The sequence below is a fragment of the Zingiber officinale genome, chromosome 4A (assembly GCF_018446385.1).
Source record: "Zingiber officinale cultivar Zhangliang chromosome 4A, Zo_v1.1, whole genome shotgun sequence".
Classification (NCBI taxonomy): domain Eukaryota; kingdom Viridiplantae; phylum Streptophyta; class Magnoliopsida; order Zingiberales; family Zingiberaceae; genus Zingiber; species Zingiber officinale.
In genome coordinates this window covers 3,728,292-3,753,610 of record NC_055992.1, presented here as the reverse complement: position 1 = coordinate 3,753,610, position 25,319 = coordinate 3,728,292, and the positions used below count along the sequence as shown (strand labels likewise).

Genomic DNA, 25,319 nt, shown 5'->3' with positions numbered 1-25,319 from the left:
TGTATACCTCAAGTCGAAGGAAACTTACGCTTGTGCTGCAGTAAGAACTTCACAGACATATCTATATATATGTAGAGAACCATATGAAGTCTTATAGCAAGTACTCCAATGAACTAGTTACCGTAACCAGCATCCACATTTAACTCTCGACATCTCAATGTCTCCAGCCAGTGAGAAAACAGCTGCTTAGCCGAACCATGGAGTATAACCCGTGTTAGTCTTACAGAATTGATGGTGTCCGAATACATCAATTCGACAACTAGAAAAATTTTAATATATTCATAATTGCACATATAGAGGTAATTATTAGTTGCGATCTAATCACAAATTCTCTCATCTATGAATTATATTATGGATATTCAGTAAATGAGTTTAAAACAATCAAACATATAATATGTATTCAAATAGTGAATCTATACTTATCAAATAAATAGAAAAAAAACGTAAGGTGATTACCTTAGGGCACCCTTCAAATTCTAACACTCTCACTTGGCTTAAAACCAATCACCACAGTGTCCTAAAGTATAAGCACAGACATGACTCTCAAACTCACTTTGTGGTAGAGGCTTTGTTAAAAGATTCACTAGATTCCTTTCAATGTGAATTTCCTTAAGTTGTATTTCTTTTCTACTAACGATCTCCTTGATCAGATGACAATAGCGAAGCACATGTTTTGATCACTGATGAGTTCTTTGCTTGTGCAATGGCTCCAGTGTTGTCACGGTAAGCAGATAATGCTTCAATAATGGATGGAACCACTCCAAGTTCAGTAACAAACTTTTTGATCCAAACCGCTACCTTTACTGCTTTTGAAGCTACAATGTATTTCGCCTCATAGATAGAATTTGCAATAGTGTCTTGCTTGGAACTTTTCCAACTAATTGCGCCTCCATTTAATATGAATATTAATCTAGACTGGGACTTGAAGTCATCCTTGTTTGTTTGGAAACTACCATCTGTATATCCGCGTATGGTCATATCACCATCTTTATAAACTAAGAATATATCCTTAGTTCTTCTTAAGTACTTAAGGATCATCTTGACAACCACCCAATAATCTATTCTTGGATCAGACTGGTATCTGCTCATAACACTCAGAGCATATGATACATCGGGTCTTGTACATAACATAGAATACATAATAGATCCTATTGCGGACGCATAAGGTATCTTATCCATGCAACTCCTCTCGTCTTCTGTGCGTGGGCACATAGACTTCGAAAGTTGAATTCCATGCCATATAGGTGAAACATTTCTTGGATTCAGACATGCTAAACCATTTTAGTACTCTATCTATATATGTCGACTATCAAAGACCAAGTAACTTTTTCGATCTATCTTTATAAATTTTTATCCCGAGGATGTAAGTTGCTTCTTCCATGTCTTTCATGGGGAACGTATTGGGCAACCAAACTTTAACTGACTGTAGAATTGGCACATCATTTTCTATAAGCAATATGTCATCAATATATAATATTAGGAATACGACTACACTCCCACTAACCTTTTGATACACACAAGGTTCGTCTGGATTTTATGAGAAATCAAACTGTTTGATCGCCTCATCAAAACAGATATTTCAACTCTTGGATGCTTGCTCCTCATCCTCAATGAGTAACACATCATTCAATTCTCTTACGAGAGATCCATATCTCTCAGGAATATTGCGTGTTCTACCTGATTTACGAGGATGTTATATCATAATCGGTTGTGGTTCTTAACTAGACATCTCATTAGTATTTATTAGAGTCTCTTGAACTTCATCAAGTTCAACCATACTCCCACTTGCTTCCTATAAGAGAAATTCTTTCTCTAGGAAGGTAGCATACTTTAAACAAACACCTTTTGTTCTAAGGAGTGATAAAATTGGTAACCCTTAGTGCCCTTAGAGTATCCGATAAATAAACACTTATTAGATTTGACGTCCAACTTATCTGATATAGTACTCTTCACGTAAGCAGGGCATCCCCATATCTTCAAATAAGATATGAGAAGTTTCTTACCAATTCATACCTCATATGGAGTAGTTGAGATTGCCTTTGTCGGGACTCTGTTTAGCAAGTAAATAGCTATTATGAGTGCATAACCCCAAAAGGTCTTGGGAAGATCTGCACGATCCATCATTGATCTAACCATGTCTAATAAAGTTCGATTACGTCTTTCTGATACACCATTATGTTGTGGCGTATAAGGCGGAGTCTATTGAGAGAATATAGTATTATCCCTTAGATAATCTATAAACTCTTGGCTTAAATATTCACCACCTCAATTGAATCAAAGTATCTTAATATTTTTACCAAGTTATTTCTCTACTTCATTTCTGAATTCTCTAAACTTTTCAAAGGTTTCAGAATTGTGTTTCATTACATACACATACTCATAACGAGAGTGATCATCAATAAATGAAAGTAATGAAGTAGTTATAACCTCTTAATGTATGAGTTATCATTGGTCCACATACATCGGTATGTACGAGCCCAAGCAACTCATCAACTCGTTCACCCTTTCAAGAAAAAGGTAACTTTGTCATCTTGCTTTTTAAATATGAATCATATGTATCAAATGTATCTAATTCAAATTATTCGAGAACTGCAATCGTTTACAATTCATACATGCATTTCTTGCTTATATGGTTAAGGTGACAATGCCACGAGTAAGAGGTTAATTGATTATCTATTCGGGCGCGTTTATTGCTCTTTTCGATATTTAGTACGTCACTAGATATATCTAACACGTAGATATCATTGCATAAAGTTTCAGTGTCATAAAGAATGTCATTTAAAGTTATATAACCATAATTGCTACTAAAAGTTAAATGAAATTTTTTTGTCTATTTAAGCAAGAAATATAAATAATATTTTTTATTAATGCTGGAACAAAATAACAATTATCTAATTCTAATATAAGTTCACTAGGAAATTTTAATAAATATGTTCCAATGGTAACTGTAGTAACCTTTGCTCCATTCTTCACTCGCAGATTTATTTCTCCCTTGATGAGTCTTTTGCTATTCTTTAATCCCTGTATGTCATTACATATATATGAATCATACTCAATATCTAATATTTAAATGTTTAAGTAAATAATATGATAATCAATAATGAAAATATTTAAAGAAATGTGACATGATACCCACAACCGAGGACACAATAAGATATTAGGAAGAAAATTCTTCCTAATATGTTACAGTTAAATTTTGAATTTCAGATATTTTGATTTATCATTAGAGGATTTGACCATGATACCCGGCCCGAGGACACAATTTACAAAACTAGAGTAAGAGGACTTAATTCAAAGCATTAATATACCTAATTATTCAAGGGAGTTGCGGATTCGGATTTGGATCCGGCAACCGATCCCGAACCTTCCGTCCCTGCTGTTTTCGTTCGAGTTCGATGAAGCCAATGCTGCAGCAGGCGCCTCCCCCGCCCATCGCGTTCCACGACAACCGTTGATTCAAAAGAAAGAGGATGATTGGACCGTCAAGATCTAGGTCCCATACACGTTTAAAGTAGGGTAGGCGAGCTCGACCTGATCACATATAAATTAGGTAGGCCCTCGCCTCGTGAAATGACTATAATACCACGCCGTTTTCCGACTTTGTAACAACAGTAGTAGTGGCACTTTAGTCATTGCATGTCGATAATACCCAAGCTGGCCCGCTCTTTATATACGGAGTTCTGCATTAATCTCTCAAGCACTTCGTGATCAACTCAGCGGCTTTTTCGTTTCTTTCGCTTCCTTTTCGTGTTGTCTCCGTTCCGCTCGCTGACCGATGGCATCAGTCGCTGGAACTGCGTTCGCGGTCTCGGTTCGTCCGCCGCGGCGATTGCTGCAGGTAGGATTCGCTATCCACCTCTTCTTCGCTTGATCTGAATTTGCTTCTATATTCGCTACCTTCTTCGAGGTTTTTTGGTTGGATCTGGGTTCTATTGTTATTCGCCTTATGATTTCTTGGCATGCAGGGGTTTGGTAGCGATACAACGAATGGAATGACTGTTTTTTTTTTTTTTTCCATTTGTAATCTCTTCATGGTCTGTTTCTTATTGCAAACAGACGGTTGATTTACGTTCAGAATTGAGCTATCAGATGGAGTAGAATGCCTTGATTTTGGATCTGTATGCTATTTGATTGTGACTTTTAAGCTAATTAAACAACTATATCAACAATAAGATGGAATCTGTTCTCCATGTACATTGCTTGGTAATGCGGGTTTATGTCTGGATTGAATAATTTCTTGTAGCTGTTAATTCTTTTTTCTTAGATTTCTGGTCTCGGTTGAACTTTATCATCTGAAAGGAGAACTTCATCTCATATTCCAGGAAATAAAACCGTTTTTTATATCAGAGAAGTTTTCTGTCACACTGGAATCTTCAATAATTTATATCTGATGAGAAGGCGTTGCCCTTTTCATTCTTCCTAAGTTTCTCGCTGGAAATCCTAAATAATCATTATAAATGAGAGTAAAAGATGTTTTGAGAGCATGGCAGCTTCGATATCGCCATTTGAATCAAGATCTAACGAGGTGTCTCTTGTTTGGACGATTGTAGATCATTCCATGTTGATTAGCTGAAGTCTTATTGGATCATTCCATGTTCTCTGCCTCTCTTCCTTGTCAACCTTCTCGTCCTTTTTTCTCTGAATCCCAATGGTATGATGTCTAGTGCATAAACATTTAATTTATACGAAATCTACATTACCAATTTTCATCTCTGATTGACAAATTCCATTAAGCGAGAAACCTCTTAATTTAAGGAGGATAAGGAATCACACCCTCAACATCTCTTCATTGTTTACTTGCTTTGCCATGCTAACCTCATCTGGCCTTTATATTTATGCCTTCATAATTTACTATTGGTCCTCCCTTCCCTGTTTGCTCCAATTGTCACTAGCCGATTACATTCGTAACGTTTGTTGTGATGTAGTTGCAATGCCACGTTTCTGACATAATTATTTTCAGTACACTACAATTGTCCTTGTTTACTTATACACTTAATGTGGTGATTGTATATTGCAGAGATCGTTTGAATTCATTCAGTCTAGTTTCAAAACTCATGATGCACCATGATATTTATGCTTCTCTAATTTGAGCCAAAACTTTAATCATTGTAGAATGCCATATGTATATTTTCCCTGTTTTGCAGGTATCTAATGGGATCTCTGGTCTCAAATCAGTTTCCTTCACGAACCAAAGAAAGGGCTCTGTCTCAATCCGCTCGGCACCTCGCCTCAGAGTTTCTTGCGCTGTATGCTCTTTTTTGTTGTTTGTGTGCACTGTACATGCAGCATTCTCTCATGCCTTATGTCATTTTGCTTATTTATTGAGATCCTTCTTTAGGTTTTTTTTAGATTTTTCTAAAAGTAATTTATCTACGACAAAAATAAATGCTAGTTTGTAAAGATGCTAGAGAATACAACAACTAATGTTGAATGATGTGCTGATGACAACTATATATATATTTATATAGACGCCCACCAGTTAATGCTTCCCTTTATCGTCGAACTGTGTTAGTTACTTTCTTCTTTAATATAATAATTAGTTTCAAAATGTCAGAGCTAGTAAATTTGATTGATCATCTTAAATCATTTCATATTTAGTTGCCTTGAACACCAAGAACATCATCAAGGAGTGAAATGCCACATTAATACTCTATTCCCTCAATGTTTGATGTCATGCACTTCTTTAGATGCTCGCTTTACCGTAATTTAGGGCCGACTACAAGGGCTTCTTTAGATGGCTCGACTTAAAAGTTAGGGTATCACTAATAGGCTCAATCATAAGGGAGAGGGAGAGAGTAGACCTTGTACTTTGGTAGTTTTGAATGGCCCAAAGCCATTCACGACTTGCTAGGGATCGATTGAGTCAAATCTTTCATAGTTTTTCATAGCTATTCACACTGTAATCCCCGTAGACCTGATAGGCTCAACCATAAGGGAGAGGGGTAGAGTGAATGGAGTCCATTCACGCTGTAATCCGCTGAGAGTAGATCTTTGTACTTTCGTAGTCTTAGTTTTGAATAGTCATTCACAATTCGCTAGGAGCCCCAAAGGCAATTGTAGACTATCCTCGGGCCATTCACTTTACCAACTATGATTGTAGTCGACCCAAGCAGATTACAGTATTGCGTGAATGACATGCGATAAAAATAATTGCTAGTTTGTAAATATGCTAGGGAATACAACAACTAACGTTGAATGATGTGCTGATGACAACTATATATATATTTATATAAACACCCATCAGTTGCCTTGAACACCAAGAATATAACCAAGGAGTGAAATGCCACATTAATACTCTTCCCTCAATGTTTGATGTCATGCATCACATGGAACTCCTTGCTATCATTACAAAGTTGACCTTTAATTACTCTTATCCGTAGAGTAAATGGTTGAACATGCATTAAAAGAAGAATAAATTTGAGTCTTTTAAGAAGGTTGTGCCTTGTAGACTAAACAGATTCTATGAAATTATTATATGGTTGGTCATACTTTATGTCAGACTATTAGATTGCTTGTGGCAGATGAATTAGTTTTTATGATGGATCCATGGAGTTCTAGAAAAGCTAAAAAAGTGTCGGAAGCAGTTAGATGTATTTTCGATGAGAGAAAATAGATTAAAAAGATAAATATGTTCAGACATGAACAATGGATTTATAACTAGACAAGTTGAATCAGTAGAGTTCCAACATAGTTGTTGGTACTATATAATCTCATAATTTGTATTATATGTTGTGCGGGTTGAATCAATGATGAATGCCAAGAAATTTTGTCAAGTGATTGTTTTTCTCTTTTCTTTCCTTAAGTTGTTTGACATAGGGTTGAGATGATAATGATTGTCTATGCAGCAGCAGATCACAAAGTGTTGTCAAATTTTTAATTGAATAGTCACTATTTCCTATACTTCATGATTAACTAAAACACACCTTGGTTGGAGGCATAGGAGTCTGCGGGATTAAATAGAATTTTGTTTAATTAAATTAATAGTAGATCTCAAAGACTTGGACTGTTGGACACTACTAGGGATATAAGTTCACACAGTTGGCCATAAGATTATCTTCGGATTCGCCTGTTGTTATTGTATCTTTTCCCTAATGGATCATTATGCATTTCAAAAATAGCTTTATGTTTCCACAATCTCATTGTAGTTTTGTTGGAATCACGTACAATGCACAAATTATATTACACCACTGTAACCATGTCTTTGTCATTCCTTCGCGCCATGAAATTGTATTAAATACCATCCGATTCTTTGAACAGGCCAAGCCAGAGACTATGGAGAAGGTGTGCTTCATAGTGAGGAAGCAGTTGGCGATCGCAGATGACACTCCGGTCACCGGAGAATCCATATTCTCTCAACTTGGGGCTGATTCTCTCGACACTGTAACTCTCATAGAATTGAAAATTTCCTACATTACTTTCTACTTGATTCTTCAAAAGATATACAAAATTCTAAGAATAGTCACATTGTTGACAAACATAAATTTCTAACGCAGGTTGAGATTGTGATGGGTCTGGAGGAGGAATTTGGTATCAGCGTGGAGGAAGAGAGCGCCCAGAGCATCTCGACGGTGCAACACGCTGCCGATATGATCGAGCTACTCTTGGAGAAGAAAAAAGCCGCCTAATAAAACGTAATTAGTGTTCGATATCTCGAACTTTTTGAGTTGCGGCCCTTTATCCAGCGTCATACAAATATTACTTTCTTCTTGCAAGAGCAAAATGCCATAGAGACTTTCCTTTCTTCCCTTCATGGTTTGGTGTCATGTAATGAGATGGACTTCCTCCGTCATACATTAATCAATGAATTCAACAGTATTAGAAATTGTTTTTATGCAAGACCTTGAAACGCGCTTCTACTGAACTCTTTTAGCTATTTGACCTGCATTCTTTATCTTAATCCTTCACCTTATTATCTCTTTAAAGAGATCCAAGAATTAGATTTTGTAAAGAGTTGTTAACCTCTCCATCTAGCATTTAGTATTAATTATTTTTTTAAAAAAAAATATTTCTTTTAACCTAAATATTATATCTTATATTTTAAATTTAAATTTTAAAAAATTAACACTATGTGCTTTTAACCTAAATATTATATTTTATGAAGGGGAGTCTTGGTGTAATGGTAAAGTTGTTACTATATGATCAAAAAGTCATTAGTTCGAATTCTGAAAATAGTCTCTTGCAAAAAGTAAGATAAAGTTACGTACAATGGATCATTATTTGAGAATTCGCATGGCGAGAGTTTCGTGCTTCGAGCTACTATTTTTTTTTAACACTATTTGCTTATGAATTGATGTGTAACATCTAACGATCTTGGTTTTGTTATCTTGCACACTTATTTATATTTATGAGCATTTAATGTTATTTTTAATTTTCACTTATTTAACCTAAATCCTATTAACTTAAATTCTAAGTAAAAAAAAATTAGCATTAAGTACGAATGAACCCCTTATACCAAGTGGGGTAATGCAGGGAGAGATCAGAGTGAAGAAGAATTGACTTATAAAAAATAGTTTAAACCTTTTACAAGTATTATCCCTATTTTTATTTTTTTTAGTAAGACTCTAATATTTTTATAATTATATACACCTCTAGGGGTATTTATAAAAAATTGAGTTGGGGCAACTATTCCACCCAAGTTATATGTGGCTCCGTCTTTGGTTGTGTGTGTAATATAATACATGAACGCATACGGGTAACCGACTTTTTTTCATAAAAAATTAATTTAATTCTTTATATCAGATAATAAATTGATAAGAACAAATATTACACTTAATCTTAGCTAAAATATCACCCATAAATTAGTTAAGGGTGTGTCAACCCCATACAATAGTGCAATGCTATGATGACGCTTGAGAATCCCAGCACCAAGTTATTGTAACGGACTCCCCTTTATAAAAAAATAATTTAATATTATCCTTGATATTAGCCAAAAAACTGAAAAAATTAGGCTTTCTAACATCACCGACACAAGATATTTATAGAAATTTCTCTACTCGCAATGTTACTAATTCTAAGAAGTGAGACTAAAGAAAACTCTAGATTTCTAATTGATTAATGGAAAAAAAATCTCAATAATACATCGAAGTTAGTCTCTGAAAAAATTAGGCTTTCTAACATCACCGACACAAGATATTTATAGAAATTTCTCTGCTCGCAATGTTACTAATTCTAAGAAGTGAGACTAAAGAAAACTCTAGATTTCTAATTGATTAATGGAAAAAAATCTCAATAATACGTCGCAGTTAGTCTCGAACTCTAGATCCCTGATTGATTAATGAGAAAATTTTTCAATAATACCCCACAACTGAGTCTCAAACTCTAAATGATTTATTGATTAATGAGAAAAATTTTCAATAATACATCATAGCTGAATCTTGAACTTTAGATCCCAGATTGATACGATTATGAAAAATATTAATAAACCTTGAAATTATTTTTAGTGTAAAAAAAGATATTAACATAATTTTATTTGAGACTTCATCAAAATTAATTAGTAAAGTGAACATATTCTCAATAAAATAATAATATATATAGCAGACCATTTTGCAGAATGGCACGGACTTATCCTCATAACGAATCAAAACTTTTATATTTTAATTTTTATAATTCAATACAAGTGGATAAATTTTTATATTTTAATGAAAATTATTTGGTGTCATGTCACTTAATTTCTTGGAATTCATTAGAAACATTAATCCAATGGAATTAAATGATCATGACAAGCTATTCTTGCAAACTAATTAATCAAGCAAACTTTGCAAAACAAACATAAAAAACGAACTATTATTTATCATTTAGAAACAAATATTATTCTATAAATTTATTTATAGATTAATTATAAAATTCTTAAAAATAAAATATTAAAAATAAATAATTTAGTTCTTCAATTCATAAGTCAAATTTTATATAAAAAATGCAACAAATAACTAATAAAATGTAAGATTTTATGTTTCTTTTCCAATTTCAAAATACTTACTTGAATTCAGTCCCTCTATTAGTATTAATATGCAACAAATTTAAATATGAAAAACAAAAGGTCCAACAAAAAAAATGCTTTGCAAGCAAGTTGTCTGATCAAAACAAAATGACTGATCCAGACCTCTCATGATAAGCTTGGCACATATGAATAGATCAAAAACAATAGACACCATTTGACAAATGAAGATCACATGCTTGTTCATTTCTCAGGTTCGATCTTGATAATTGCATATATGTAGAGAAGATAATTCTGAACCCAGCTAAAAAAACCAATGAAGGCAAGAAAACACAACTTGTGTGTTCTTGCACCATGTATTTTGGCAGGATTTGCTCATGACTGCTTCTTCAGCAACTGCAAGCAACAATTTGACAGGCTGAAAAAACACCATGCATTTGTGCATCCTTAGCTGCATTTGAAAAGATACAAGTGTTGTGTCATTGCTGATAGGACAAACCAGAAGATTTAACCATGAAATCAACAAGAGAAAGAACAGATACAGAAGTATCAATGATAACAGCACACAAGTTTATAGCTAACCCCTAGCTTTTAGTTGTTTATGACTAAGAACAACATCCACTTAGCTTACAGATCACAAGGAAGACATGACAATCATGGCCAACCTTTTTCCATATATCTCTCCCTTTAAAAGAAGAAAAACTTACTTTCTGTTTCTGTGTAGATAACTAACAATACAAACTACACAAACAGATGCAGGTAAATGAACAAATCTTGGGCCAGAGATGAATCATTATCAAAACAAGGAAAAATAATTAAAAAAAAATCATGTCCTTTCACCATCATCAATATAAATGTTAATAATTTGCAATATGAGCAAGTTAGCACCCACCTTTGATTAATATATTTTTTTGACTGCTGCCAGACAATTGCAACTAAATTACGGATCATGTTTGACGCTTTCATATCTTAGGCCCACTACATATGCCATGGGTTGACCGTTTTCTCTTGTGGGTTCTCCAAGTAAAATTGTCAGGAAAACTGCTGGCATCACTTTCACCTTCATCTTTGTTGTGAAATAGATCAGACTTGCACACGATCGGTGAATCATTACTGATATCATCGTCAAATATAGATCTGCCAATATTCTTTTGCTCAGACAAACTTTCTTGGTCCACATTGTTAGATACAGACTCACATGCATCAGAAGGGTGTTCTTTCCTCTTCCTTCTAGAAGATATTTTTGATGCATCTTCTCCAGCTTCTACAGCCTTCATCCATTGAACATCACTCAGTAGATCAACATATACCACTTCCTTGCGAGATCGCTTTCCAATGATTTCACTGCTGCCTTGTGTACCCTGACCTAGTTGCAATTTGGCTTTGTCATTGTTAGTGTTGTGAAATACCCAATCAGGCACCTCATTTTCCTCCATCAGCCTTGACCTGTATCTTTCCTTCCGCCTTCTCTCTTCATCCATCCTCTCAAACAACCAAAACTCCTCCTCAGTTCGAGCCGCAAGACGGTTTATTTCTCTCTCACTAGGCACATCTGTCCCAAGTGAACTTGTACCTCTCTGCATTATTTCCTGCAGCATCTGTCGCCTGTCTTGTGCTGCACAATGCAAAAATAATAATCAGGAGTGTTAAAATTCAATTGAGAGAGATGATCATTAATAAAGATTGATATATGAGTTCCTAACACAGTGCAAGGAGAACAGACCAGTGGAGGTTGTATTGAATAATCCTGCCTGGATAACCTTAGCATCTATGCCCATCTTCTGCTTTGCACGTTCCAATATTTCCTCTTCAATTGATCCAACACTAATCAAAACAAAGACTCGCACCTCCTTCTTTTGTCCAATACGGTGGGCTCGATCTTCTGCTTGCTGGTCCATCTGAGGGTTCCAATCACTGTCAAAAATTATGACAGTATCAGCAGTTTGCAAGTTCAGCCCAAGACCACCAGCTCTAGTGCTCAACAGAAACATGAAATATGGAGAATCTGGAGCATTGAATTGTTTGAGGAATTTCCCTCGTTCTTCAGTTTTTGTAGAGCCATCAAGCCTGAGGTACTTGAAGTCATATAACTGCAAGTAGATCTCTAGAATATCAATAAGCCTTGTCATCTGGGAAAACAACAACACTCGGTGACCAGCTCTCTGCAGTTTCGGAAGTAATCGATCAAGCAACTCAAATTTTCCTGATGCTCTAACAATTTGTTCTTTTTGCCACATATTATAGTCCCCCACAAAGAGGTATGGATGATTGCAGCACTTCCTCAATTGCATTGATAAGTTCTGAAGAGATTTTGACTTGATTCCTGCAAATAGTGGATGAAAAATGTAGCAAAGGATAATTACTGCATAGCAAATGGAGGTCAAATACACAACATATCAGAGAAGAGTAGAAAACCAAACCTAAACGATCAAGGCAGTATTTTATATCATAAAATATATTAGATTCAGTAATACCTTATGTAATAGCATAATATGATTAAAGGAACAGTTATTCATGATCTATGACAAAACGTCTAGTTTTGTATTTCATCTTTATTAAAAAAATTAACAATCTAATTCCATTTAAAACTGAATGAAACAGATAATAAGTTAATTAACCTTTTACTACTCTCGTCTATGGGGGCAATCACTGTCAACACCCCCTCATTGTTGATGATGGCTTGGAGGAAGAGGAAGATTATACACCATAACATGAAGAGAGGAAAATGGCTTCAACTTGCAAGTCTTCTTCTCAGTCCCTGTCAATTTTGTTCTCAATATTGACCCAAATCTGGATGTGACAAATTTTTTCCTTATTGACAGACATTAACTCCACCCTTGTTACTGACTAAAACTCCAAATCGAAAATTTTCCTTAACTTTTTTTCCCTACCTCATCTGTGTCCCTCACAATTTTCCTTATCCACGGGTAAGGGTTGCAATTTATGTCGTGTTGTGCTAATCATGTCATAAACAAGTCGTGTCATTCAAGTAACTAAAAAACTATATAAAATAATTATATATTTATTAAAACAGAATTTTATAGTGTAAAATTATCTAATCCATCTAAAGAATTGAATATAAATCACATAAAAAATATTATTATTTAAAACAAATTTTCTTGATAAATAGATTAATTCATGTCCGCCCACTTATCTATTTGGGCCATCTCATGTTACTTTCGGATTTTGTCTCTGTTACATGTTTCGGGTTAGGTATGTTATCAGACCATGTATAATGTTTTGCTAGTGACCCATAAGCATGAAACACACTTTCCTAAAGTCTCTCAAAAATTCAAGCTTGAAGTTTGTTCCATCTAGACTCATCAATAAGCATAATACCGAAACATAAACTGATACATATATAAACCTACAACTACAGAAAAATAATTTATTGCATTATCAATAACACTAATGATAATAATTATATTTCCTTCCTCTCTCTTTTCTTTTAAGTTGATAAAATTTATGAGCAAATCATTCATATATTATCAATATTTTTCTATTACTTGTCTTATTAAATACTTATTATCTATAATTGATCTGGAGGACATAAAACTACATCCATTGTCAGAACCCAAACAACCCCCCCCCCCCCCCCCCCCAAAACAAATGTTACCTCTTATTCTTGTAACAATTAGTCCCCACGGGATGCCTACTAGAGGGTGACAAAATTACTATAATGGAATAAGGGATCAATTCCCGGTGGCCGCATACCCTTAGGGAAAAACCCCCCACCCCCTAGCCACTTGGTGGTCGGCTATAAGCTAACCCGTGATTTACCACCCTTCACATAACCTGAGGATGGGTTGTGAGGGGTGTATGGGGTAAGCGTAACCACCTTTTGCTACAGCAATACTTTCCTAAAATTCCAAGGTGTGACTCTTCCACTTAATCCTCAATAATTTATTCAACTAATTAAATCTTAATATCATTCTAATCATATGAAACTTTCTTAAAATTTTATTGAATAATTTAGTTAACCAAACAAAATACTGATCTTGTGAAGTTGACCTTTTTTCAAGATTCAATTAGATATTACCGAGTCCAACATTTTTATCTCCCTTTTGTTTTTCTTTAATCTCATTTGATGTTGCATTACAAAAATCTAAGATTTTTCAGCTTACCATAAGTTTTAATCACCAAAGCTAAAAAAAATCTGTAACATCCTTGTTAAATTATATAAATAAATTGTTTATCTGTACTAAATCAATGGCCAATTGTCCTAAATAGAGTTCATATGAAAAAAAGGTTCCAGATTGTTGCCAGATGTAGTTGGGAAAACAAAATCTTGAGACACTGCAAACATATCCTTGCAAAGTTCAAAAGCTTCATTTTATGGTTTAAATATCAATAATTCGAGTTTTTTATTTATAATTTGCATTCACACAAATTCCAATCTGGAATTTACAAAGACAGAAGCCAGAAGTCATCAAAATTATATTACAATTACCTGTACATTAGAAGGTGAAGAATTATTAGAAAATGTCATCAGAAGAATGTATGTATCAAGCCTGACTCACCAGATTCAAGTCCAACCCTTCCAAGATCAGTGACTTGCAGATAATATGCTTTCTGCCATGCAGACAAATCACATTTTAGAATGACTTGTGTTTTCCCTGGGAGATACTTTTCCACCTCATTTTTCTTCCTTCTTAGTAAAAATGGCCTTATAACCTGAGATTTCAAAATTGTGTTATAGTTAATAGTATGAAGAAGATACCAAATAGAAATAATATAGTGGTTACTCACCTGATGCAAACGGCGAATGATCAGCAACTCTTCCTCATCTGTAAGGGAAAGTTCACATTTATCCATAAATGGTGCATTAAACCATTCCTCAAAATTTTGTACTGAATTGAATATACTCGGTAGAAGAAAGTTAAGCAATGCCCACAACTCCTGTAAACTATTCTGTATTGGAGTACCAGTCAAAAGGAGTCTCCGGCGGATACGATATCTGAAATAAAAGAACCCTCCATCAAATAGGACATTATAGAGAGATGATTAGCTGATAAGAAATGAAACTTAAAATTTTAAATTACACTGGAAATAATCTGGAGTTTCATCATGAATGTATTTCAATCACTTCAAAGATAAATTTATACATAAGAAAAACTATCTACAAGCAAACCAAACTCAGAAAATAAAATATTTTGAAGAGATCAAATTTCTATTATTTAAAAAAAAACACTCAAAATGGTACCAAACAATGTTAAATCCAAAGTCTAAAATTTGGTTCGAGGTTAGAGTTTCGATCTCCAACTGAATGAGATTGTATAGGTGTTGTGCTGACATGTTGAGACATGGTGTTGGTGGCACTGATGAGGAGTGGAATCGATGAGAAGGAGAAGCAGGAGAAAAATATATATATATATAAGAGGAAGAAGAAGAGAAGGCTTACATCTGATGTCGTGAACCAGTATGTCCTCGCTTGCCTGAGTAAAGATCTCATTTTGAGTGATAGGGCTAAGAATAAGTTTAATTGGTTAATGGGTTTTGTGTTTACAAGTTAATATATAATGGGCTGTGGATTAATTATTCTATGTTTTAGAAAGGAGCAGAGCAACAGTGGCAATCCTTCACACTCATTAGATGCAGCCTGTGGCAGAGAAGTGAAGCAACAACAGCAGGTAGCGAATAGACAGCGAGCAACTGCGAGCTATAGAGTTTGTGAAGGATCTATCAGTAGTGCTAGACTGCTAGTCTCATTTCGGTTTTGATCCATGGGCACAACGAGATGTTACATTCATGCTGAATGGAACTGAAAAATTTTCAAACCATGAGATAAACTACCCACAACAGGGTAGAAAACCCCTTCTAAATGTGTGCTTAGCAGGTTTACAGAATTAACAAGTAACCATCAGATGTTTCATTCCACATCTACCAATGCTTTATGCATACAATTATATTAACTCAAGATCTATTAACCATGAAATGTAGGGAACTAGTGAAAAGACTTCCAAATTTTGGCATAATTATATCGACCACATGAATCACAACTCCTCCACTGTAGGACTGTGTAGCAGCAAACAATACATGGACTAGTCATCCCAGAACTAATCCGCACTCATTGGGGGGCATAAAAGCTCCACTATGAATTGAAGATGCATTTCGCCTTTATCAGGCAACAAGAAAAATGGGGCTAAAGAAGCAGAAAAGAAGAGAAAGGAGATCTTCCAGCTCTCACTTAGTCACTTTTCTCACCTAGTTTTCCTAATAAAAACAACAATGAAAAAAATGGATATTTTCCAACCTAATATTGTTCTTCCCATCTGTATGGCAGATAAAATACCATCTTGCATAGATGCTTTACCATTACCTACTATCAACACGTATTCAGTACCTTGCCCTGAGATCAAAAGTTGCACATCAACAGTTTCTTCAGCGAGTTATTAGTAATAAAAAAAAATCTACTTTTGCCATATACCTATGTTGAGCAAATACAGTGTATGTCAGAACATTAAGATCTAAGTGGAAGCACTTTATTTCGATATAACTATGTTTCTTCAGTGATTTATTAGTAATAAAAAAAATCTAACTTTACCATAAAACTATCTTGAGCAACAGTGTATGTTAGAACCTAGGCCACATAATGAAATTACAACTGGAGAGCATACCCAGACACAAGCGTCCTGGCAAGAGCACACTCATGGTTTTTCAAGCGGTGCCCTTCATCAACTATCATGTAGTACCAGTGAATTTTCTTTAGAAAAGCTTTATCTCTCATTATCAGATCATAGTGTGTGATCATCACGTTAAATTTTCCTTCTCCAGAATATTCTTCCCTCGTTGCTTTCCTTTCATCTAGCCGCCCATCATACAGTACTGCTGTGACACTGGAGACAAATAAAAAGTTGACCATGTTGTCAGTAAAAAAACCATATATTCATGTTAGAACAATTTATTGCTACACTATCCACCTGGGCACCCATGCTGAAAATTCATTAATCCAATTAGGTAATACTGCCTTTGGAGCTATAATCAAATGTGGGCCAGTGACACCCTTGTTTTCCATCAAATATGCAATGAGTGCAATGGTCTGGATTGTCTTTCCAAGACCCATTTCATCAGCCAAAATACCATTCAAATTATTGTTAAACAGCGAAAGCATCCATTGAAGTCCTTCTATCTGATAAGGTCTCAGCTCCCCACCTTGAAGTAGTGTTGGTTGTTCTGTTACCTGCAGAATCCAAACATGATTTCTAACATTCCAATGGCAGAAATGCACAATTAGAGGGGGTGAATTGTTCATAAAATTAAAAGTAATACAGCGCTAAATTACTAATTTGAGTATCAGGAAGTAATAAGAAACCATTAGTAAAGGTTATCTAAATATAATTCCCTGGCCAATGAACTCCATTGAGGGCATCATTATTAGTCAATCAAGAGCCATCAGATACCTTTCATTTGTTAGTAATTTTTCCCCATTTTACCTTTAAATTGTATCACCTTGTTTAACTGTTGTATCTTTAGCTCTACCCATGGATATATGGAAGAATGACAACAAACTATACCTCCAACTATTGACCTAACCTACCCATTGATCATTCATCCCTCTTGTTCTACCAATTCATTTATATTGGAATCACTAAGTTATGTTCCCTTTTTTTTTTTTTTGACACCTAAATAAAAAGTGACTATAAATATTTGTGTTAGAGTTATTGGATGATTTAAGTTGTTAATTATGTATCTTGCGGGTTCAATCTGAAACTAGGTGTCTTGGTTATAGAATGTTATAGCAAGTCCTATGTATATCATGTCATGATTGTCTCTAAATAATAACAATAGAAATTTTCTCAACTTTTATCGAAGTATGGTCTCTAAAGATTAAGATTTCTTTTCTTCAATCCCCTAGAGAAGGCCACCAGTTTAATATAATGGCACATTCTCCCCTTTGTCTACCACCATAAACCCCAATTTTATTTCATTCCTCAAATCTCTATATTAATTAGTCATATCGATATTACTAATATTTTGATTAATATTGTAAATAGCTGTATCATTGTTAGTGTTGAAATAATTAAAAATTAGAAGACTAATTAAGTTATCTAATTGATTGATATTGAAAATAATAACACCATCAATTAAATTAATCATTTGTAAATTAACGTAGAGTAATAAATATTGATATTTTTAGTATTATTAATTTATTATTTCATTAATATTAACAACAACAACAACAACCAAACCTTTTCCCACTAGGTGGGATCGGCTGTATGAATCCTTTTACGCTATTGAGCTCTATCTCCTATTATATCATCATCTATATTTAAATAAATTTTATCTTGTTTTATTATTGCTAACCAAGTCTTTTTTGGTCTTCCTCTTCCTCGTTTGATATGCATGTTTATCATAGTTTCACATCGCCTAACTGGAGCATTTATTGGTCGTCTAAGTGGAGCATGATTCATTAATACTAAATAAATATTAATTGTAATACCATATCAATTCTATTTATAATATTTGTAATTTATATGGATTATTTAACTAACTATATTATTCTTTCACTAGCAATAATAATAGGCATATCAATTCTGATAATATATCAAGTTCAGCTCAGCCTATTAATCACAATAATAATTATTTACTAGCATAACACAGGAATATGTATAGTTTTTTTTTATCAATTTAATCCAAGCAAATCTACCCATCCAATTGACCAACAGCTACTTTTTGGAAGGACCAATGCCTAATTTTTGGAAGATACCAATATTAATTTCAACGACCATGTTCCATCAAATATCAGGGAATGACAACAACCAGAAGTTCTTTCAACTCTATTCCACAACCATGCTTTGCTAATAACACAATTCTATATACTGTATGAAACACACGTGAAGCACCCTCTGTTTAGTTCCATGCCTCAGGAAATTAAAAACATGCTAAATTCAAAATTCAACTTCATAACAAAGTAGCGACTGAAGCAACAAAGCAAACTTCTAACTATCATATGAAAGTTTTATTGCATTAAGCAGCAGTGTTATCATGTAAGCAGCAACACGAGAGGAGATAACATGTTTCATAATACACTTGATTATGTTACAGCGACCCAGAGGAGTTTGGTTTATAACTAGCATATGTAGATCAAAAAGTATAGTTAAATGTAGCGTATTAGCCATTGAGATGTACTAACATAGAAAATTCGTATTGTTAGATGGATTCCAGTTAAAAAAAAATTCTAGTATCAGAAGATGTCATGCCAGAGACTCAGAAGTATCTTTTAAAGTTGTAACACTTTCTGTTGGACTTACAAACTTAAGCGTAAGGAACTCTCATAACTTTTTTTAACCAACAAGGCCAGTACTGTAGTTCTATAAATGTAAGCAGCATGATCAGTGATAATGAGCTGATCCTAGAAGCCATCTGATCACAAATCAACTTGTATCTTTTGATAAACAAAAACAAAGAAAGTTGAATATGGGATATGACTTCTTATAATATACCTTTTCCTGTATTGAATGAACAGCAGAATTATATTGGCGCTGTCCTTCGAGCAAATCGTTTGCTTTTTCAAATTGACCGGAATCAGCATCAATAAAATCATTGTCATCATCTAAAGACAACTCCCCTGGAGTTTCACAATTAGAGACAGAATTCTTTTCAGATTCTGAGTCTTTGGCTGCTTCATTGCCATCTGCGTCCTTCTGCCGCTGTACTGCAGCTCCAAGACACACAAGAAGTTCATTGGTCTTCGACAAAAGCATCGTCAAGCGTTCATTTTTGCTTTCTTCCACCATCTTCATGTATGCTTCTTGATCATCAGCTTTCAGTGCTTGGAACCTCAATTTCTCTGCACGTGTGGCACGTTGCCTTTGCCTAGCATGCCATGCCTAAATACGCTCATAATGCAATTTAAAAAATAAGTAGAAAAACAAAAAGAAGAAAAATGAATATAGAAGTATTTTTGTGGAAGTTTCTAGAATCTCTCTAGGAATAGAAGAAGGGTGTTTAATTATAAGTTCATTGCATGAATTGTACTAAGTAATAGATTCTTAGAAAAACCAGCTTAGAATTGGAACAACAGGTTTCATCCACTGAGAAGTTCAAAAACAGAGAAATAGTTATTTGGACCTGAATTCCATCATTTCGTTGCTTTCTTCTTTTGAGAATAGCTTGTGCTTGTAACTGAAATTCACGGGCAGAATTAAGAATTTCAGCAAAAAATTTCCTCTTCCTGATATCTGCCTGGTTTTTTTCATCCTCTTCCAACCTCGACATCCTCTGGAGTGAAAATTTTTAATGGGAGAAAATTTAGTCACTCTTCTGTGTCTAACAATAGGCAATCTCCAACTAATTGCATTTGACCATTAAAACTGAAAAAAAAAAATCTAAAATTTACTAATTGTGAATATAACCTCTGTGTATCTTTTCTTCCTGTGACGATCATCAGCTTCAATTCGAAAACTGTCACCAATACCATACATGCTAAAAGGATATCTTAATCTCATCATTCCCCAATCAAACAATTGTTTGTCAGGGTGTGCACATTTCTCATTCAACCAGTATTCTGCACAGACATCAGAACGCACTTTCCTCTGCAATTCTACTAACTGCCAAAGAGACGAAAGAAATATTGACCATGAGGATGTTTAGTTATAACAGTTAATATCAACTCACTATTATAGATTCTAGTAACAGTGACCAGTAACAACAATGAATAACCGGTAACAACAATGAATAATTCATATCTGTAAGTCCCCTATAGAAGTCATCAGAACAAGAAAAAATACAGGGAGACACTTGACACAAGCAACTCAGACTTCATAATTAATGTATTAACTTTGAGAAGTTCAAATGGGTAGATTCATATCAGCTATTACATATTTAAACCTTTACATTCACTAGCAATAAATCAACATGACTTTTGAGAATGCAAATTCCCCAGCTAACGGACCAGGGAAAAAAAGATTATATGTCAGATTGAACAAGTTCTAGTTAAATTGTCTAAAAGAGAGATCTTAATCTACCATACTTGTTTAAAATAAATATTAGATCAATTATTTGGTACAAACAACAAAACAATTGGCATGGGTAACCAAATGCTGCAGTAATCCAAGTACCAGCCATACCAACTCATGCAATTGGCACAGTCATCACTAGAAAGCAATGAAATATGTGTTTACAATTTCCAAATACCACACCATCATCATCATCGCTATGATTAAGCCCGTCTTACAACTATTTGGGATTAACCACATGGATCATCTACTTCCATTGAACTCAATGTAGCATTACATCATTAATAATATTCAAATCTCTTAAACCATTTTAGTTACATTAGTTAGATTTTTCTTTAGCCGCTCCCTGTAGTTAGATTTTTCTATAGCCGCTCCTTGTATCCCTCATGCCTTCAAATTTTTAATTGATTTAGCTTATCTAACTATGCAATGATACAATCTACTAGTTATCTTTAAAGATGTCTATAATCTTAATCTGTTCACACTAAAATCATCCTTTATTAGAGCTATGCCCAATTGGTCCTTGATAAAAGTTATCAAGAATTTTTATTACATCTTTTCTAATAATCTCTCACATCCATCATAGCATTTTAATCAAATTTACAAATACAAAAAAACTAAAAAAGAAAGAAAAAAAGGCCCACTGATAAAATTTTCCAATGATCTAAAAGGCCAATGTATAATTTCATGGTTTATTAAAACTCAAGGATATTTTGAATACTCTCAAGAACTAAATCTGATCACGACCATCAACAATAAGATGGAGGAATGTGTCTATTACATGAAGATGGTTGACTTTCTTATAACAAGCCTATAATTTCTTATTTATTAATTCATTGAGAAATAATGATTAATTGGCTCTTTTATTGTAAGTGTACATGCAAACTCGAGTAAATATGCAAAAAATCCCTCATCATAAATTATCAAAGCTTAAAATTAAATTCCATTTTTTCCATGGAAAGTCACAAAAGAGAAACACAATATGTGCATCAAACAACAATTAGGAGACAATCTGGGACATGAGTGCATAACAAAATGAATAAAAAATAAAGACAACTCATTTTGAAAGAGAAAAATTTTTTCACACTCAGAATTACTGATAAGTGATAAGGTTTTGTTGTTACCTTTAAGCCATAAAGCTCAAGCAAACACTTCATTTGTAGGTCTTCCCCCATGGTCACTGGTAACTCTGAAAAACCAAAGAAAAAATATATTTGTTGATAAAAGAGAAGGCATGTGGTTGTTTCTTTGACATCATGGATATGTCCTAGTTATTAGGCAACTAAAATGTCATGTTTAAAATATAGAACCAAATTACTAAAAGGTTGAATAAACAGAAATTTCAATATTTCTTAAGCCGAAGAATCATAAATAACAAAGTAATAGGTGTCACAACCAAGTCTATCATACAATCATGCTGGTTAAGATTAATAGATTTGTATATTTTTCTTTTAAATTAAAAGTTTGCAGTAGTGTCTATCCCACAAAGATCAAAACCTTTTAGTATGAGTGTGTCCTTTTCCTCTACAAAATTCTCATTACAGCAGCAATAAGAAACAAGAAGTATTTGCTTGCAAAAAAAAAAAAAAAATTATCAGCCTTTCCTATAGACAAAAGTCATCTTTATTACTGTCATCAAACTGTGTTCTCCATCGAGAAAATAGATAGTAAAGAGTGTGACTTGGTGGTTTCTCTTTCCAAGTATTTGAAGATTAAAATATTTCCTTGTTATTATTAGATAAGAGAGATGACAAAACCTTTGATCCTTGATGTAGAGTCATAATTTTCTATATAGACCTCTGGTGATAAAAACATTGCAATATTTTTTTTTTCAAAGGAAAAAAAAAAGAGATAATATAAGACTGTTGAATGTAGCATGACATCAACATTTTAGAACGTATCTTACCTACCAAAAACATAATTTTTATACAAAATTCTCAAGAAAAGACAATGAACTTGAATTAGTTGCTTTGCCCAAAGGTAAACATGGTAGGAAAATCAAATTACCTTCAAGTTCTGTAAGGCGATGTTGAATTAAACTATTAAAGCGACTTTCTTGTGTTTCTCTCAATGCTGAAGAAGACATATGACTTAGTTTCTGCTTCAATAATGCATCTTCTAGCTCTGAAATCAATGTTCCACTAGTTGAATCTGCAGGAATCTGTAAAGAAATGTATAAAGTGTACATTGTTTTTAATCAAAGGATTCAATGAGGAAGTATATATTCTCCAAAAAGAGAGGGCAACTATACAAATTGTCAGTACTGGGCAACAGAAAAATTATCACAAGTATTATGAAGGAAAATGGATTTTGAAGAAGACTAGAAGTTCTCTCGAGGGAGGATGAACCAAATATATAGGGTGTGCTTTTTACTTTGAGTCATAGACTCCCTTCTCAATATATGTTCAAGTTGGATTTGGATGCCAACTATTTTAATGAGGATGATACTATTATAATGAAACATAATTGCTTGTAATATCTGAATTAACTTTCACTTATTTTGTAAATGGATATCACTCATTTCCAGTTGAGTTTTCCTACTCATATCCACCTTCTAAACTTGCATTATATATTTGAGAAATTTTCAATACATGGGTTGGAGTTGCCAAAAGAGCATCAGCAGATTGAATCTTGGAAAGTGATTTAGACTTGAATATGTCAAGTTCATGACCACTTTAATGAACATATAAACTGGAAATGATGACCACAGTATGCCAACAGTCTATATTGAATATATCGACTTCTTATATTGAATAGAAATAATGAAGGCTAGAATCTACTTTCTTCGTAATGGAGTCCAACTTCCTTCACACTTCTAATTTAACTATGCATGTAGCATTTTTCTTATCTTATGATACGAAGGACAACTTCATTTATGACTAATAAAATAAGAAATAAAATTGGACACCATCAGTTTAGCAAGCACCTTTACCTATACAAAGTTTTCCATTCCTTTTCAAGATTGGTAAGTTTGTGACCTGGTTCGCTGATCACAGAACTATACAAACTTCTCTAGTTCCCTATAAAGCATTTATGGAAAATATAAAACGGCAAATGATATCCTATCGTAGCCACCATATGTTATGTCAATAGAAATCATGTCGTTTAACAGATATGTCGTGCACATTTTTGCACGTAAGAATTAGGACAAAAACATCATTTAGAATCAAGACAATCAAAACTAAAAATCTAGTTAATGCAATCCGAGACAAAGTTCGAACCGAATGCTATACTTTCACATGTTAATCTTTTATGTCCACATACTCGCACATCTCACTTTTAACAATTAGAAACGTTGATGTACGTGCATCAGAACATCAGTTGTTCAACCCAAAAAAAATCACACATGCACCCTAAATACATGGTCCGTCTGTTCTCATATTTTGGCGAGCATTCCTCTATAAGGATGATAATCTAAGTTTTGACTCACGATCATGTGACTTCATGTACCAAAGATCTAAGAAATGTATGCTCAAAAACGTAGCAACTCTGTAAAAGATGATTTTTTTTCCAAAATAAGTTCTTGTCGAGCAGCAAACAAAAACGAAAAAGAAGTTCATTGCTATCAAAACCATAATTTTCTATAAGAATCAAGCGATATAACGAGGATTTCCAGACGACCTCTTCGCCAGATGAAGGAGTGCCGCCGTCCGCGTTGTCCACCTCGTCTTCCGGAGCCGGAGCACTCTCCTTTTCCAACTGGGCCTCCCTGGATGGAGGTACAGAAGAATCCGCATGGTAGATTGAGGATACGGCTCGGAGTACGTCGGGCGGCAGGGGGAGGTTGCGGGATAGGAGATTGAGGGACGCGATGAGGGTCTTGGTCTCCTCGACGCGGCAGCCCGAAGGAGGCTGCAGTTTATCAACCGAAGCCGCCATGGAGGCGGAGGGAGGCTTCAGCGAATCACCGCTGCTCCCGATTCGGCGCGGCCGTCGAATTCAAAAAACAAATCTCAACGAATCACAGCGCGCTATTTCTCCTCCTCCGGCAAATCTTTAAAATTTATTATGATCTCGCGCTCGGTTTGCTTTCCGCCTCGCTCTCCTTCGTCCCGAGTTTCTTACCGATCGAACTCGCTCGCTCGCTCCTTTGTTTTTTTTCCCTTTTTGTTTTCCCTTTTTGTTTTCCCTTTTTCTGTAATATTATTTTTTAAATAAAAAAATAAAAAATAAATCTCTTCTTCGAAAGATGAGATACGGATTCGGGCATCGGACCCGAAGCGATCTAACCCGAAAGGTCCTCCCAGTGGATCATGAACTAGGTCACAGACAAAACTGAGCCGGCGATTCGGCCGAGTAAACCGTCCCAGGAAAACCGGACGGCCTGAAAAACCGTCCGGTTTGTCCGTGATTTTAGAAAAATAATTTTTCCGTTATATGCAACTCGTGGTATGCGTTGTCGTGGTCATTGGGTGAGGATCGGGTTC

The 25,319-nt window shown here is 34.5% G+C and overlaps 2 protein-coding genes and 1 pseudogene across 3 annotated transcripts; 1 reads left to right on the top strand and 2 right to left on the bottom strand.

Annotated features, from left to right (window-relative positions):
• The first annotated feature begins 3,701 nt into the window (after window positions 1–3,701).
• On the top strand, window positions 3,702–7,822 carry LOC121969322 (acyl carrier protein 1, chloroplastic-like). The gene is made up of 4 exons (XM_042519348.1): window positions 3,702–3,838; window positions 5,145–5,246; window positions 7,258–7,380; window positions 7,494–7,822. Exons 1-4 carry the CDS (start codon window positions 3,776–3,778, stop codon window positions 7,623–7,625), a joined length of 420 nt encoding a protein of 139 aa, XP_042375282.1. The 5' UTR covers window positions 3,702–3,775; the 3' UTR covers window positions 7,626–7,822.
• A 981-nt stretch (window positions 7,823–8,803) lies between these two features.
• On the bottom strand, window positions 8,804–8,947 carry LOC121974111 (annotated as a pseudogene).
• Window positions 8,948–10,857: 1,910 nt separating this feature from the next.
• Window positions 10,858–24,982, bottom strand: LOC121969321 (probable ATP-dependent DNA helicase CHR12). Of its 2 annotated transcripts, XM_042519346.1 has the most exons (12): window positions 24,514–24,982; window positions 22,900–23,053; window positions 22,017–22,081; window positions 20,290–20,484; window positions 20,006–20,155; window positions 19,378–19,764; window positions 16,855–17,114; window positions 16,552–16,770; window positions 14,684–14,891; window positions 14,455–14,608; window positions 11,658–12,257; window positions 10,858–11,549 (listed from the first exon to the last, which is right to left on the bottom strand). In XM_042519346.1, exons 1-12 carry the CDS (start codon window positions 24,769–24,771, stop codon window positions 10,897–10,899), a joined length of 3,303 nt encoding a protein of 1,100 aa, XP_042375280.1. In that variant the 5' UTR covers window positions 24,772–24,982; the 3' UTR covers window positions 10,858–10,896. The 2 variants fall into 2 exon arrangements, with proteins under 2 accessions (XP_042375280.1, XP_042375281.1); XM_042519347.1 differs by lacking the exons at window positions 22,017–22,081; window positions 22,900–23,053; window positions 24,514–24,982 and having other exon boundaries at window positions 19,378–19,750; window positions 20,290–20,480.
• Between the last annotated feature and the right edge of the window lie 337 nt (window positions 24,983–25,319).